This window comes from Labeo rohita, chromosome 19 (genome assembly GCF_022985175.1).
Source record: "Labeo rohita strain BAU-BD-2019 chromosome 19, IGBB_LRoh.1.0, whole genome shotgun sequence".
Classification (NCBI taxonomy): Eukaryota; Metazoa; Chordata; class Actinopteri; order Cypriniformes; family Cyprinidae; genus Labeo; species Labeo rohita.
This window is the reverse complement of record NC_066887.1, coordinates 5,407,904-5,422,449: the sequence shown is the minus strand read 5'-3', so window position 1 is coordinate 5,422,449 and position 14,546 is coordinate 5,407,904. Positions and strand designations below refer to the sequence as shown.

The window sequence follows — 14,546 nt, the reverse complement described above, 5'->3', positions numbered from 1 at the left end:
GTTGTTTTTTTACTGCGCGGGTTATAGTGCATTACAAAATTCTAAGATAATTTCCGATTTTACCAATAGAATTATGTCATTTTTGATCACACTCATTCAAGAAATATGACTTCGCCCTATCTACTGCTGCCAGCATTAATAATCCCAATCAGACGGTAAATCTCCATTAAACAATCAAAAGAGAGCTGCTATTGACGTTTGAGACTTGACCTGGTCTCCTTCTGTCCCGAAAGCATTTTCTTGACCCTGTTTTGCTCATAAAAACGACGTCCTGCAAAGTCAATCGATTCTCGGCTCAATCAATGAAGGCACTGCTATTATCTGAGAGGACTTGACATTTGGTTAACATTGATACAGATTTAATCTGACACAATTCAGAAACCAGGTTCTTGGTTCGCCATTTTTAATAATTTACACCCTTAACCAGCAGCAAATGGTCTTTTCACAATGAAAGCAAAAAATTCTACATGGTGCAACAAAATCAGAATAGCTGTGTAATATACAGTTATGTGGAAGTGGGATTTTGGACCAATGATATTTCAGTGTAGGTGTGGCTTTACAGTGTAAATATAAATCAAACTACTGATTATATGATTTAGTTGAAATTTATCCGCCTTACTTTTATAGGTCTGGCTTCCGGTTTTATCCACGTCCAGCTATTTTTAGCAGCTCGTTTTCATGCTTGATATTGCAAATTGGTTCTTTAAAGTAAAATTTTATTTGACTTTATTAGAAAGTGCACTTAAAGGGGTCATCGGATGACCATTTTTCACAAGTTGATCTGATTCTTTAGGGTCTTAATGAAAAGTCTATACTATACTTTGGTTAAAAATTCTCAATGATTGTGTAAAACAACACCCTTTTTACCTTGTCAAAATCAGCTCTGCAAAAATCATCCCATTCTGAGGGATTGTTCCTTTAAATGCAAATGAGCTCTGGTTGCCCCGCCCCTCTCTTTTCACTGCTGCTCTAAGAGATTGTTTACTTCAGCCACATATAGCGCGTTTAGCCACAAATTTGCTAACTAACACGGTGTTAGGAAAGGTGATTGCAGAGTTTTATAAAAAAAAAAAAAAAAAACCTGGTGAAGGTGAAGCTGGATCACGAATGATTTGTGCGAACATAGACGCATTTATGTAGATCAGGAGGTGCATTCCCTTCACAAACAAACGTAATCCATTGCGTCTTTAGCAGCTCAGATGTCGAGAGTAAATGGCAACCACTATGTTCATTATTACATCCAGCAACACAACACCTCAATCGGAGATATTCTTGTCTAACTTACATCCCTGCTCCAGCATCGAAACAATGGAGGTCGGACTGTTACAGCTGATTTAAGGCGGGTCTGAGGTAAGAGCTCATGTCAATCAACTATCATGGGAGTGGCCTCTGTCGGTGTGGCATTACCACTGCATGGATTTTTATCATTATAGGGTAGATTTGTACATACACTGCAAACACACATTAATGTTAAAACATGTAAAAGTGAAGTTTGCATCCGATGACCCCTTTAAGTGTGTTGATGGAACACAGTCATTAGTAACACAAGTACAGTTGTAAAAATACTGTATACATTCAAGATCTGAAGTGCACTACAAGTGCACATTTAGTACAATTAAGCACACTACACAATTTTTTTAGCTGCTTCTATCTTCTACCTATTTCTATGGTGTTAAATCTCATTGTCCAAAATCCCATTTCACATAACTGTACATGCACATACATCCCACACGTTCTGATTTTCTACTGTTATGTCACATCAAACAGCATTTTCGCTTTAAGAGCAAATAGACAAATCACTGGAAACTTGTAATGCTGAAGGAGCAAAGGGTTTTATTTCTTTCATGGCTTGCTTAATCCTAAATCTGTGTTTATCTGGCTGGACCGGTTCTGGTTATTTTCCTCTCGAACGCACATCCTGCTGCTGATTCTGTCTCTAGGCAACTCCCACGCGCCAAGTTGCGATCCAAGACGCCTCAGACGTGTTCCTAAAATACCTGACCCAAACTACATCACACGCGTCCCATCCACCAGGAAACGCGTCAAAACTGCCCTCCTCCCCCGGCGCATGACACAATCCCCATAAAGACAAAAACAAAACAGCTAATCAATCTGAACAACTTATACTGGTTATAATAACAAACTTGGATTTTAAATAAAAGAGATTCATTATTTACAGTATATTTTTATATAGTTTAATATTGTATTACAATGACTAGGCTACTAGGGCAACAGCAATTGTTAATAAAATGAACACTGACATTTTTGCTATTAATTTTTTTATTAACAAAATGAGTGGTGTTTTTGACAGCTAAGAATCATATCACACCCATGCAGTCCTGTTAAAATCATTTATGCTCTCAATAACAAAACAGTGAGGTTGCATAAAGGTGTATTATACAGATATTTCATTTATGATATCTTATAATACACCCTTTATCACCACAAATATAATATATTAGTATATAATAGGCTACTTATAGTACATATATATATCATAACGTGTTCATTATGCTTTTGATTATGTTTTGAGGGAGGTTATGGGCAGTAAAATTAATTATAGTCAGCCATTATATTTAATGAATGAACAGAATGTTGAGATAAGTGGTGAAAAAATGGCTGATGAATTTAATTCATTTTTTGTTAATGTTGGTCCGAATCTTGCTAAAACTATACCATTTTATAATGAAAATAAAAGTTGGACAGGTGAAAGTAGAGTTATGCAATCTTTTTTTTTGGATGAAGTTAGTGAGAGTGAAATTATTTCTACTGTCTCTAAATTAAAAAGTAAATGTTCATGTGATAGTGATGGTTTAGATATGTATATTGTTAAAGAAACTATATGTTGTATTATTAGACCGTTAAAATATATAATTAACTTGTCTTTTAATACAGGTTCTTTTCCAGAAAAAAATGAAAGTGGCCAGAATTATTCCCCTTTTTAAATCTGGCGATAGGCATAGTCTCACAAATTATAGGCCTTTATCTTTGCTTTCTCAATTTTCAAAAATTTTGGAGAAGCTTTTCGTTAAAAAATTTGATTGTTTTCTTGAAAAATATTCTTTGATACACGATAATCAATTTGGGTTTAGAAGCACCCGCTCAACAGCTATGGCTTTGATGAAAATCACAGAGGACATTATTACAGAATTGGAGCATAAAAATTATACAGCTGGAGTTTTTATTGATCTTAAAAAGGCTTTTGATACTCTTGATCATGGTATATTGATATCTAAATTACAGACATATGGAATTAGAGGTGTAGTATTAAATTGGATTACTAGTTATTTAGAAAACAGACAACAATATGTAGAGTATATGGGATATGAATCTAAGTTGGAAATAATGCAGTGTGGAGTCCCCCAAGGCTCTGTGCTGGGGCCTAAGTTATTTATTTTATATATCAATGATCTCTGTGATGAATCGAAGATTTTACGTTTTGTTCTTTTTGCGGATGATACAAATTTTTTTGTATCGGGGAAGAACTTAAAAATATTACTTAAAACTATTGAACAGGAATTGATTGTACTTCAGAAATGGTTTAATAAAAATAAATTATCGTTAAATTTAAGTAAAACAAAATTTATGTTGTTTACAAATCAAAAATGCCCTGATAATGTTTGTTTGACTTTAAATGGAATAATTATTGAGAGAGTGTCAGAATTTAAGTTTTTAGGAGTATTCATTGATGAAAAATTTAAATGGAAGTCACACATAGCTTATGTAAGAAATAAAATTTGTAAAAATATTGCTGTTTTGAGTAAAGTAAAGTTTATGTTAAATTATAAGGCAATGAGAATCCTATATTGTTCGTTTATTTTGCCATATTTGATGTATTGTTTGGAGGTATGGGGTAATTCATATTTTACTAATTTAATGCCCTTATTTATTTTGCAAAAAAGGGCCATAAGAATAATTAATAGAGTAGCTCCAAGAGAACATACCACAAGATTGTTTTTGAGGTCAGGACTACTCAAATTGAGGGATTTGGTCTCTTTGCAAACTTTATTAGTAGTTCATAAAGCAAAACATTGTATGTTACCGGATGGATTGCAAACCCTTTTTACTGTGAATAGTGAGACAAGTAGAAGAAATAATGATTTTAAACAACCTTTTGCTGGAAATACTCTCAAACAAATGTGTGTCTCAGTTTCTGGTGTGAAAAGATGGAATTTATTGGAAAATGATCTAAAATGTTGTTCAGATATTTTTCGATTTAAATATAAGTATAAACAGAAGATATTTCAGTTGTATAGAGATGAGGGTTAATGTTGTTTTTGTTGTTGTTTTTCTTTTCTTTTTATCTTTTTTCTTGTTGTCAGAATTATTATTATTGTAAAATTGTTGTTTTTGTTTGTTTAACGTTGTGTAAGTTAATTAATAATATTGGAAGGATTTTTCCTTTTCTCTTCATGTCTGTGAGGTCATCTAATTTAATTTGTAAATTTTATAATACTAGAATGGGGTAGGAGTTTATAAGATTTTTTTCTTCATCCTACTCCTGTTCTTTTTGTCATGGATTGTATTTTTGGTTGTGTTGTTGGATTGTTGTGGTATTTTGTGTTGTATGACCATGAAAAGAGAATAAATAAATGAAATGAAATTATACTGTTTACTGTGGAAAAGGCTAGTAATGAAGGCTATAACTATATAATCACTATACAGACTATATGGCATTATGAATATCGTTATAATGCATTATATACTTATATTTATGTGGTAATTAATAAAGCAGCGGGACGTGATCCGCTCCAGCTGATGCTCGAGCACTCAACAGACATGACGTCATGCACGCAGTGCCACAGCAATGCGAGAGTTTAGTTGATGTTTTTTATACGAATTACATTTATTCCTACTGTGAGACTTTTTAAAATGACATGCATCATCATGCGCAGATAAACACACTTCATGCGTCTGTCAGGTGAATCGTAGGCTTCGTGTGCGTATTTCCGGTGCTGCACTTTACACTTACGCAAACACTTCATTGGTGAATATTACGATTTTTTATTTATTTATTTTATAATCAATTATTTCCTGTTTTAACTTACTAAAACGCGATATAATACAATATAAACTAATATAAAATGGCCTAAATAATAAACATACTGCGAGAAAAAAAATATTGCTCAGAATATTTAATGAGAAAATAAATAATAATAATACCATTGATCTAAAATATGATTCAGGGATTAATTAAAAACCTTCGAGTAGATTAAACTGGCGATACCGCCTAATCGCCGTCAGTAAAAGCCTGTATCATTACGTAAATATATATATATAGAGAGACATTGTCTTACCATAGGTTGGTTTTAAATTGGTCATCTCAGCCATTTTGAAGTCCGATTGCTTGGCTGTGATCAGAAAACAAAAAATAAAAAGCAAAGGGAATGAATTTCTATTTTATTTCCATGAATTTCTCCAGGCCGATCCTCCAGCTGAATGGGTGGCCGAGCTGTAGGATGTTTTCTTCTGTGCCTGCGCGCTCCTTAAGGATGCGCTCGGTGACGCGCCCGCGCTCCCGCCTCCTCCACCTCCTCCTCCGCTCCAGATGCGCGTGTGATGATGGTGGTGGTGATGCTCAGGGCGGATGCAGGGCCGAGTCGACCTAAAATGATATACAAACCCTTCAGCTCCCCCTACAGTCCATGATGGGGAATAAAGAGAGCACTGTATGAAACTGAAGTGTCACACGACATATGCTATTCTTACACTCTAGTCTATTTTTATATACGTGATTGAAGTATATTTCATTTTACATTAAATATAAATCATATAATATTTTATTTGTTAATAGATGAATTATTTATATTAGATTTAATAGAAGACATTTAAAATTAAAATGAACATACAAATTATTTTATTGTATAAAGCTAAATATTTATGTAATATTATATAAATATAAACTCTTTCACTAATTAATCAATTTCCTTTTGTGATTACTGTTATTATTGTTATTTATAAGATGAATTATTATTATTATTATTATTATTATTAAATTGAAAAGTAAGATATACTAATATACTAATCACATTTATGCAAGTATGAACTTTTTCACTACTAATAATAATTCAATTTAAAAATAAAATTACACATATTATTTTATACATTATACATTTTTATACATATTATACATTAAAATGTAGATATATATTTTTAATAAATAAATTTCAAAGTCTTCTCCAGCTGTTTGTGATTACTTTTATTTATAAGTTAATTATTATGATTATTATTATTATTATTATTATTATTATTAAATTGAAAAATAAAATACGCATTGTTTTTTATATATCATATTTATATAAATGTGAACTTTTTCACTACTAATAATAATTCAATTTAAAATTAAATTGTTAATTGTTTTAGTTTTTCATAAAACATTTTTATATAAATATGAACGTTACATTAATTATTAATAATAATTACATTTTAAAATAAAATTATGTTTTAATTTTTATATATATTTTATTTTCCAGCTGTTTGTGATTACTTTTATTTATAAGTGAATTATTATTATTATTAGTAGTAGTAGTAGTAGTATTAGTATGTAATTAAGTAATGTATTTATTTTTCTATTTTAAATAAAATATATACTAATTATATAAAGACAGAGAGAATTTTTATATATAAATATATAATGAATTTCCATGTCTTCTCCAGCTGTTTGTGATTACTTTTATTTATAAGTGACTTATTATTATTATTATTATTAATTTATTTATAATGTATCTTTTCCAGCTGTTTGTGATTACTTTTGTAATTACCTAAGTGAATTATTATTATTATAAAAATGTAATAATAATAAAATCGTTTTTTATATATATAGTTTTTATGTATCATATTTTATATCATATTTTATTTATATACATATTGTTTTTTAAAAAAACTAATTTAAATTAACTAATTAATTAATTTCCAAGTCTTTTCCACCTGTTTATGATTACTTTTATGTGTAAGTGAATTATTATTATTAATTAAACTGAAAAATAAAATACATACAAATTGTTTCTATATACATTCTATTTATATAAATATGAGCTTTTTAACTAATTACTAATTTAAATGTCTTTTCCAGATGTTTTTTGATTATTTTTCATTAAGTGAAGTATTATTAATAATTAAACTTAAAAGTAAAATTATATACTAATTATTTTTTTTCATATCATTTTGTTTATATAACTATGAAGCTCTTTTTTAATTAATGAATTTCCATGTCTTCCCCAGCTGTTTATGATTACTTTTATTTATAAGTGAATTATTATTATTATTATTATATTTATTAAATTAAAAAATACAATTATATACTAATTGTTTGCATGTCATGTTTCATTTATATAAATATAAACTTGTAATAAATTTCCATGTCTACTCCAGCTGTTTGTGATTGTGATAAGGATTTTTAAAACTCATTATATAGAGACTGGATTTGCACAGAAATCCTTAACCTTATGTTCTCTTAATTCAAGGCGTCTAAAGCTCTACTTTTAAACGCTATGATATTCTAGGCTTTCTACAAGCGTATAACGCTATATTTACATTAATATATACTGTGTATGAGCATCATTTGACACAAAGAAACACATCACAAAACATATCTGTATCAAAATGATTTTTTTTTACTTTGGTGTACAGTCAACATACAGGAGCAGAATGTCCTTTAACAATAGAATAATTATAATAACAACAAGAATTGAAATGACAATATCAATAAAATAGTCAATTCAAATATATTCACACTGGATAACATACTGATAAATACTTGTAAGAAACAGTTTTCATATATGGAATGCTGTTGATCTGACTTCCAGTTGGGTGATTGTCATGTTACTGACACACATGTTGGTTTTCATCATGTAGTATCCTTACACAACACAGTATGCGTCCATCAGTGAAAACACACATGTTCTAAAGTGTAACAAGGGGCTAGGCCACATATTTTCAAGAAAAAAAAAAAAAAAGTCATCCTTTGGACTTGAACAAAAAGTCATTTCTAAACCTTTGATACAGTGAATGAAAATCTAAATTACAGTGCAGAACACAGTAGCTAACGAGGGAGAAGTAAAGTGAAGTTACCCTACAATGGAAATAGTAACTGTACGTCTGTCACGATGACACGTGGGCTCGATTGTAATACATTTTCATTTTTTAAGGCTAAATAAACCATAAAATGACAGAGAACCATGTAATATTGGCAAAAACCTATGAAATGTTTGGAATCATACCTGTAAGTCTAAGCAAGCTATGCACTGAAGTTGCTAATGACATTTAGACCGCCTATGTCTATTTTATAAAGGTTTCTATCTTTAAATACAACAAATATGTTTTTACACCACCGCGGTGTGTATCTGATGTGTAATGCGAGAGCTTAAATCTATATCACCCAAAATGACCTCAAGATAGCATACTGGTTTCAAGATAACTCAACACTGATTGCGTACATTGCAAAGTGCCTTTGAAATCTGTATTAAAACTACAGCTTTACCGTAATTAGCATTTAATCTGCAGTGTATGTATATGTAACACGTATCCGATGAAGTACAGCACAAAGGCACTCATTCAAACAATGAGTATACCTGACATCTAAATTTCATGTTTTATAGCAACCGACGGTCAAGGAAAAGAAAGAAAACAAGGCATTATGCTTTACGATAAATTCCCGAAAGGCTCGTAATTCTCAACGTGACCTGAGCCGATGTGAACAACCCTGCAGGTGAAGAGTTTGCATCTTTTGCGTCGCCCAATTTACAAATGTGGGGTCAAAACGAAACCTGAAAACTCGACTGTAAGACGACTGAAACATCCCTGACGTACTTCATTGCTTTAAACTACTGGAGCATTTTAGACCAATAGGTTTGCGATGTTCATAATCAACGTGAGAACAACTAGGAAGGGCTTTTTAGTAATTGCAGAATCTGTCTATGAACACAAAGGAAAGGCACAAAGATTATTACTATGGAAAAAATACTGGGAATGCAGAACATCATACAATCCTCTACTGAATAGTTTTGCTTAAGTTGCGACAAATAATACTTCAAGCACTGAAAATAACGAGGATGTGATTAAAGTCAACATGAAATGGCACTTGCAAAGCATTTTCTCTTGTAATGCAACATTTTTCTGTAGTAAGAATGGGCGTCGTATTCAATGTTGTTCAAAAGTTTGGGGATGGTAATGTTTTTAAAAGAAGTCTGCATTTATTTGATCAAAAATGCAGTAAAACTATGGAGGCCCTATAGGGACATGCTGATGGGAGAAATGCTTTTGCATTCTCTCCTAAATTTTTACGAGTTTTGTGATGGAAATAATACGAGATGGGAGAAAAATGCAATACTAAGGTAATGCTATACTACAATGCAAATATTTGAGAATGGGAGTTTCTCTGTGGAACACTATGGAACAATGTTTAACGAGAGATCGCAAATGTTTTGCGAGAAAATTATTTTATGAGTTTGAAAATATTTTACAAGATTGTAAATGTTGCAAGACAGATCGTAAATGTTTTATGAGAGTGCAAATATTTTTAGAGAGATTGCACATTTTATGAGATGGCAAATTTTGTGTGACATCACAAATGTTTTACGAGAGATTGCAAATATTAAAAAAATATTGCGAAAAAATGATGTGCGACAGATCGCAAATGTTATATGAGATCACAATTATGTTGCGAGAGATTGCACGTTTTACGTTTGACATTGCAAAAGTTTTGCATTTGTTTTATGAGATTGCAAATATTTTACGAGACTGCAAATGTTGCGTGACAAATCCCAAATGTTTTATGACATGGCAAATATTTTGACATTGCATATGTTTGTGAGCGAATGCAAAGTATTTTTGGGGAATGCAATACTGTTGCAAGACAAAGCAAATGTTTTGAGAGAATGCAAAGTTTCTCTGAGGAACGCATTACTTTTGAGAACGAAAATGTTTAATGAGAGATGGCAAATGTTTTCAAGAAATCACAATTATTTTAAAAGTTTGGAAATATTTTATGAGATTGCCAATGTTGTGTGAGAGATCTCAAATGTTTTATGAGATCACAATTATTTTGTGAGAGATGGCAAATATTGTGTGACATTGCAAATGTTTTACAAGAGATTGCTAATATTTTACGAGACTGCAAATGCTGTGCGAGAGATCGCAAACGTGTCACAAATCACAAATTATTTATACGATTGCAAATGTTGTGCAAGAGATTGCAAATGTTTTACGAGAAATGTTTTATGAGATTGCAAATATTTATGAGACTGCAAATGTTTTAAGAGACAGCAAAAATTGTGACATCGCAAATGTGTTACGAGAGATTGCTCATGCTTTATGAGATCGCAAATATTTTATAATAGACTGCATGATTTATGAGATGGCAAATATTGTGCATGAGATTGCAAATTTTTGTGAGAAATCAGAATTATTTTATGAGATGTTTTACGAATTTGCAAATGTTGTGTGACAAATTGCAAATGATTTACAAGATCAAAAATATTGTGCAAGACATTGCAAATGTTAAACAGATCACAAATGTTATGCGAGACACTGCACAGCAAATATTGTGCAAGATAGCAAATGAGATTGCACATTTTTGCAAGAAACGCAATTGTTTTTATGAGATTGCAAATATTTTATGCTCGTTTTACGAAAGACAACAAATCTCACAAATGTTTTATGAGATCACAAGTTTTTTATGGGAGATCACAAATATTTACCAAGAGATGGCAAATGTTGTGCAAGATATCACAAAAATTTACGAGGTCACAGATGTTTTACAAAAGATCACTCTTACGAAATATTATTATATATTATATTTTGCGAGAGATTGCACAATTTATGAGAGACATAATATTTTGCAATATTATATGACAAATATGATGCAGAGCATTATTTTATGAGACATCGCGAATCCTTTACGAATTCACAAATGTTGTGTGACAAATCGCAAATGATTTACGAGAATGCAAATTTTGTGTAACATTCCAAATGTTCAACAGATCACAAATGTTTTTACGAGATCGCAAATATTTTGCGAGAGATCGCACAATTTTCAAGACGTAATATTTTGCAATGTTCTGACAGATATGGTGCAACATAGCAAATGTTTACAAGATTGCAAATTTTTGTGAGAAATCCAATTGTTTTATGAGAGATTGCAAATAGTTTATGAGATTGCCAATGTTGTGCACCACAAATGTTGTGCAACAGATCGCAACTGTTTTATGAGATCACAATTATGTGTGCCAAATTGCAAATTATTTACGAGATCACGAGATATATAGAAATATTTTGCGAGATACTGCAAAATTTATGAGAACGGCAAATATTGTGCAACATAACAAATGTTTACGAGATTACATATTTTTGCAAGAAAACGCAATTGTTTTTACAGGAGATCACAAATGTTTTACGAGATCACAAATATTTTGAGAGACTGCATGTTTTATAAGAGACGACAAATGTTGTGACGTCACAAATGTCACTTTTTTTTTTAAGAGTGATTGCAATATTTTCCAAATTGTTGTGCAAAAAATATGCAAATATGTTATGAGATTGCAAAACTTTTGTGAGAGTTTCTAGGTGGAACACAAAACTTTTGCAAGAATATAATTGTTCCTCCCATCTCATATTTTCTTCCATTACCATTTTAGCCCCTGGAGCCCCTGAAATATTTTTACAATTCAGAATAACTGTTTTCTATTCAAACATGTTTGAAAGTGAAATTTATTCCTGTGGTGTCAAAGCTGAATTTTCAGTCTTCATGCACAATGAGATCAGGAACACGTGTTAAGAAAGTCACCAGGATGAATCTTGATTTCATGTTGACTTTAACATTCTATAATGAAAAGTAAAAGTTGCACTTTTACTATTAGATTTCAGTTGCATTTGTACTGGATGTACATATTAAATAAACCAAAATGAAGGGTCTTTTAATATATGCATAATTTCCTGTCAGTGTACAGTAAAATATAGACATTTCAATTTGAGAAGGCAGCAAAACAATAAAGTTCATTGCTTAAGGTTTGAAGTTTAGATGTTCTACCCGTTTGCAAAAGGTTGTAGTGGTATGGGGCTGAAATTTGGTCACAATCCAGATGTGAGTTTCTGGTTGAGATTAAATGCTAAAGCTGAGTAACTGGTGTTGGCAAAAACCCGTTGTTTGAAATCGGTCAGTCGGTGCATCAAGGCTCTACATTCGGTTCAAGACACGCCCTGTTTTGTTTTGGTTAAAGTATGAGGTGAGCATGACGTCCAGAAAGTAGAAGATTCCAGACACATTTTGGCATAAAGAAAAATCCACTGGGTTCATGCTTGATTATCATGAGGTAATCTGGCTTTGGTGAGTTACACCACATGGCAAATGATTTGGTTACAAACACCGAACTGCGTCACAATACTAATATACCACCATTTTAAAGCTGAACAATTTTTTTTCTTCTTTTTTTTTGGTATGAAAATAAAGGAGCTGAAAGGCTATTGCAAGTCTAACTAATAAGATGCCTGGATAGTAAGCCGCGTCATAGCTGAGTTGAGGTCCACATGTAGAGGAACACAGCACGAGCACAGAGATGATGAGCGTTTTTTGTTTTGACAGTTTGTCCTGTTTTCTGTCTGCTTCAGTTTGTCTCTCAGAGGCAGGTTTGCATCTACATCAGCTGGTCCTTTCCAACGCTTCCTGAAGTGACCAGCGCCAACACAACCACGTACATTTGCTCTGAAGCATTTAGTGCTACCAAACCCGTGGATCTCAAGATATTCTGAGTTTATGGAGGTTGAACAGTCTCTTCCTCATTTGTGTCGTCTTTGTGTGTTTGTGTGATTCCAGAGAGTAACAGATCATGGCTCCAGAAGTAAAAACAACATTCATTTTCTCCAGAGATTCCAGTATTTGAACAAATATTTTGCAATAAACTTCAAATATTTAATATACAAACTCATTTAAATTCAACTGCATATTTTTTGTGATTTTCATTTTGTAGCTCACAACTCTTTTGGAGTGAATGAATGGGAAAAATACTTCTGGAACCAAGGCCATTGCAAAAGCGGCGGTTATTCTTGCCTTTTGTTTTATGTTCAGACATTGACCCATAAATTAAATTCTCGCAAGGACTGATTTGAAGCTTTTCTACCAGTATTGCAAAACTAAGCTCTAATATTCTTAGTATAACTGCATGATGTGCAAAGCTAGAAAGGCATATGAACAATAAAGCTATTTCCCTGAACTTAATCTGCAATCAACCCTGTGTAAACTTGCATTCATTAGTAGACCTGTAGCGCTAAGGTATATACATCTAATTTGAACAGATGAATCTCACGAATCCCATCAAGAACATATCCAGGTCATATTTCACCATAAAATCAAGAAAAACTAATAGCAAATTATATTCCGTAAAAAGAAAATAAAACTTATTTTAGCATTATTTTCATGATAACCAAGCATATTCTTCCCAACTCTCACTGAAGTATTTTTTTTAAATAATCATGATATATAATATATCATCATTATTCTGTTAAATATGATGTTCAAAAATACTACAATAATGTACAAATGTTATCTCATATATATTTAATTTATTTGACCTCCCTTAAATTATACTAAATTTAATAAAACATTTTTTTCAATTTGTGCATAAATAATTATATAGTATACAGAATAATATACAATATATACTATACAATAAACAGTAATATAATAATATAAACTTCATTGGCAGGAATTCGGAATTATTTAAAATTTGGTGGGAAAAATGTGCTTGATTAATTAAAAATAACATCACAATTGGGGTTGCAATGGGGCAGAGCATTTTTGGTAAATTTCCAGTATCTTTTAGAGACTTTTGGAAAGTTTTTGGAAATTGTCCACCCTTTTGCAACCCTAGTCGTGATGCAAAACAAAGTCTTCATTCTCTTTAAGCAAATATACTTTTTAATACTGGAGTGAAATATAACCTAGACATGTTTTAGTGAGATTCACCCGAAAAGAAATGCAACATTTCACTACAGAACAATAAAATGCACTGAAATATCTTTCAAAAACATGAATTTTAGAGTAGTGAATTTCTGTGGTTTTTTCCACTGGGATTCTAACGACTGATAAAAGTGCGAAGCGCACTGTAGCACGTAATGCGCTTCGCACGCTTACTGTAGTGAGTCCAGTATCTGTGTGGTGAGTGTTTGCTGTGTATTGTTCGCTCTCAGTTAGCTGGTCCAGGGTCTGCCAGTGGCATCGTGTGCAGCACCTCGTCCAGCAGCTGCAGCGCCCGGTGCAAATGCACCTCCACCCAGCAGGGGGTGTGCTTAATGCTCTGCCGTGGGTAGTCGGGACCCCAGCCCTTCACGAAACTCAGGCGCAGGATGCACAGCCTCCGGAGATCATCCACACCGATCCCTGCTGCTGCCGAGAGGCCTGGAAACAAACATTCACAAAGTCAAGCTACAGAACTGAAAAGAACTATTAAAGGGATAGTCCACACAAAAATGAAAATTCTGTCATGAAAAAAGAAGTCCAATTCCAAAACAACAATTTACAAATAATTTACTCACCCTCTTGTCATCCAAGATGC

The 14,546-nt window shown here is 32.2% G+C and overlaps 2 protein-coding genes across 4 annotated transcripts in view; both read right to left on the bottom strand.

Annotated features, from left to right (window-relative positions):
• Positions 1-5,527, bottom strand: part of syt11a (synaptotagmin XIa) — a 37,967-nt gene extending 32,440 nt beyond the window's left edge. The window contains exon 1 of the mRNA XM_051136607.1: positions 5,298-5,527. Within this exon, the coding sequence (XP_050992564.1) occupies positions 5,298-5,331 (34 nt within the window). The 5' untranslated portion in view covers positions 5,332-5,527. The remainder of the gene's footprint in view (positions 1-5,297) is intronic.
• Positions 5,528-7,593: 2,066 nt separating this feature from the next.
• smad10a (SMAD family member 10a) overlaps positions 7,594-14,546 on the bottom strand; it is a 37,740-nt gene continuing 30,787 nt past the window's right edge. For all 3 annotated transcript variants that reach the window (XM_051136690.1, XM_051136691.1, XM_051136688.1), the window contains exon 12: positions 7,594-14,389. In XM_051136690.1, coding sequence (XP_050992647.1) covers positions 14,178-14,389 — 212 coding nt within the window. In that variant the 3' untranslated portion in view covers positions 7,594-14,177. The remainder of the gene's footprint in view (positions 14,390-14,546) is intronic.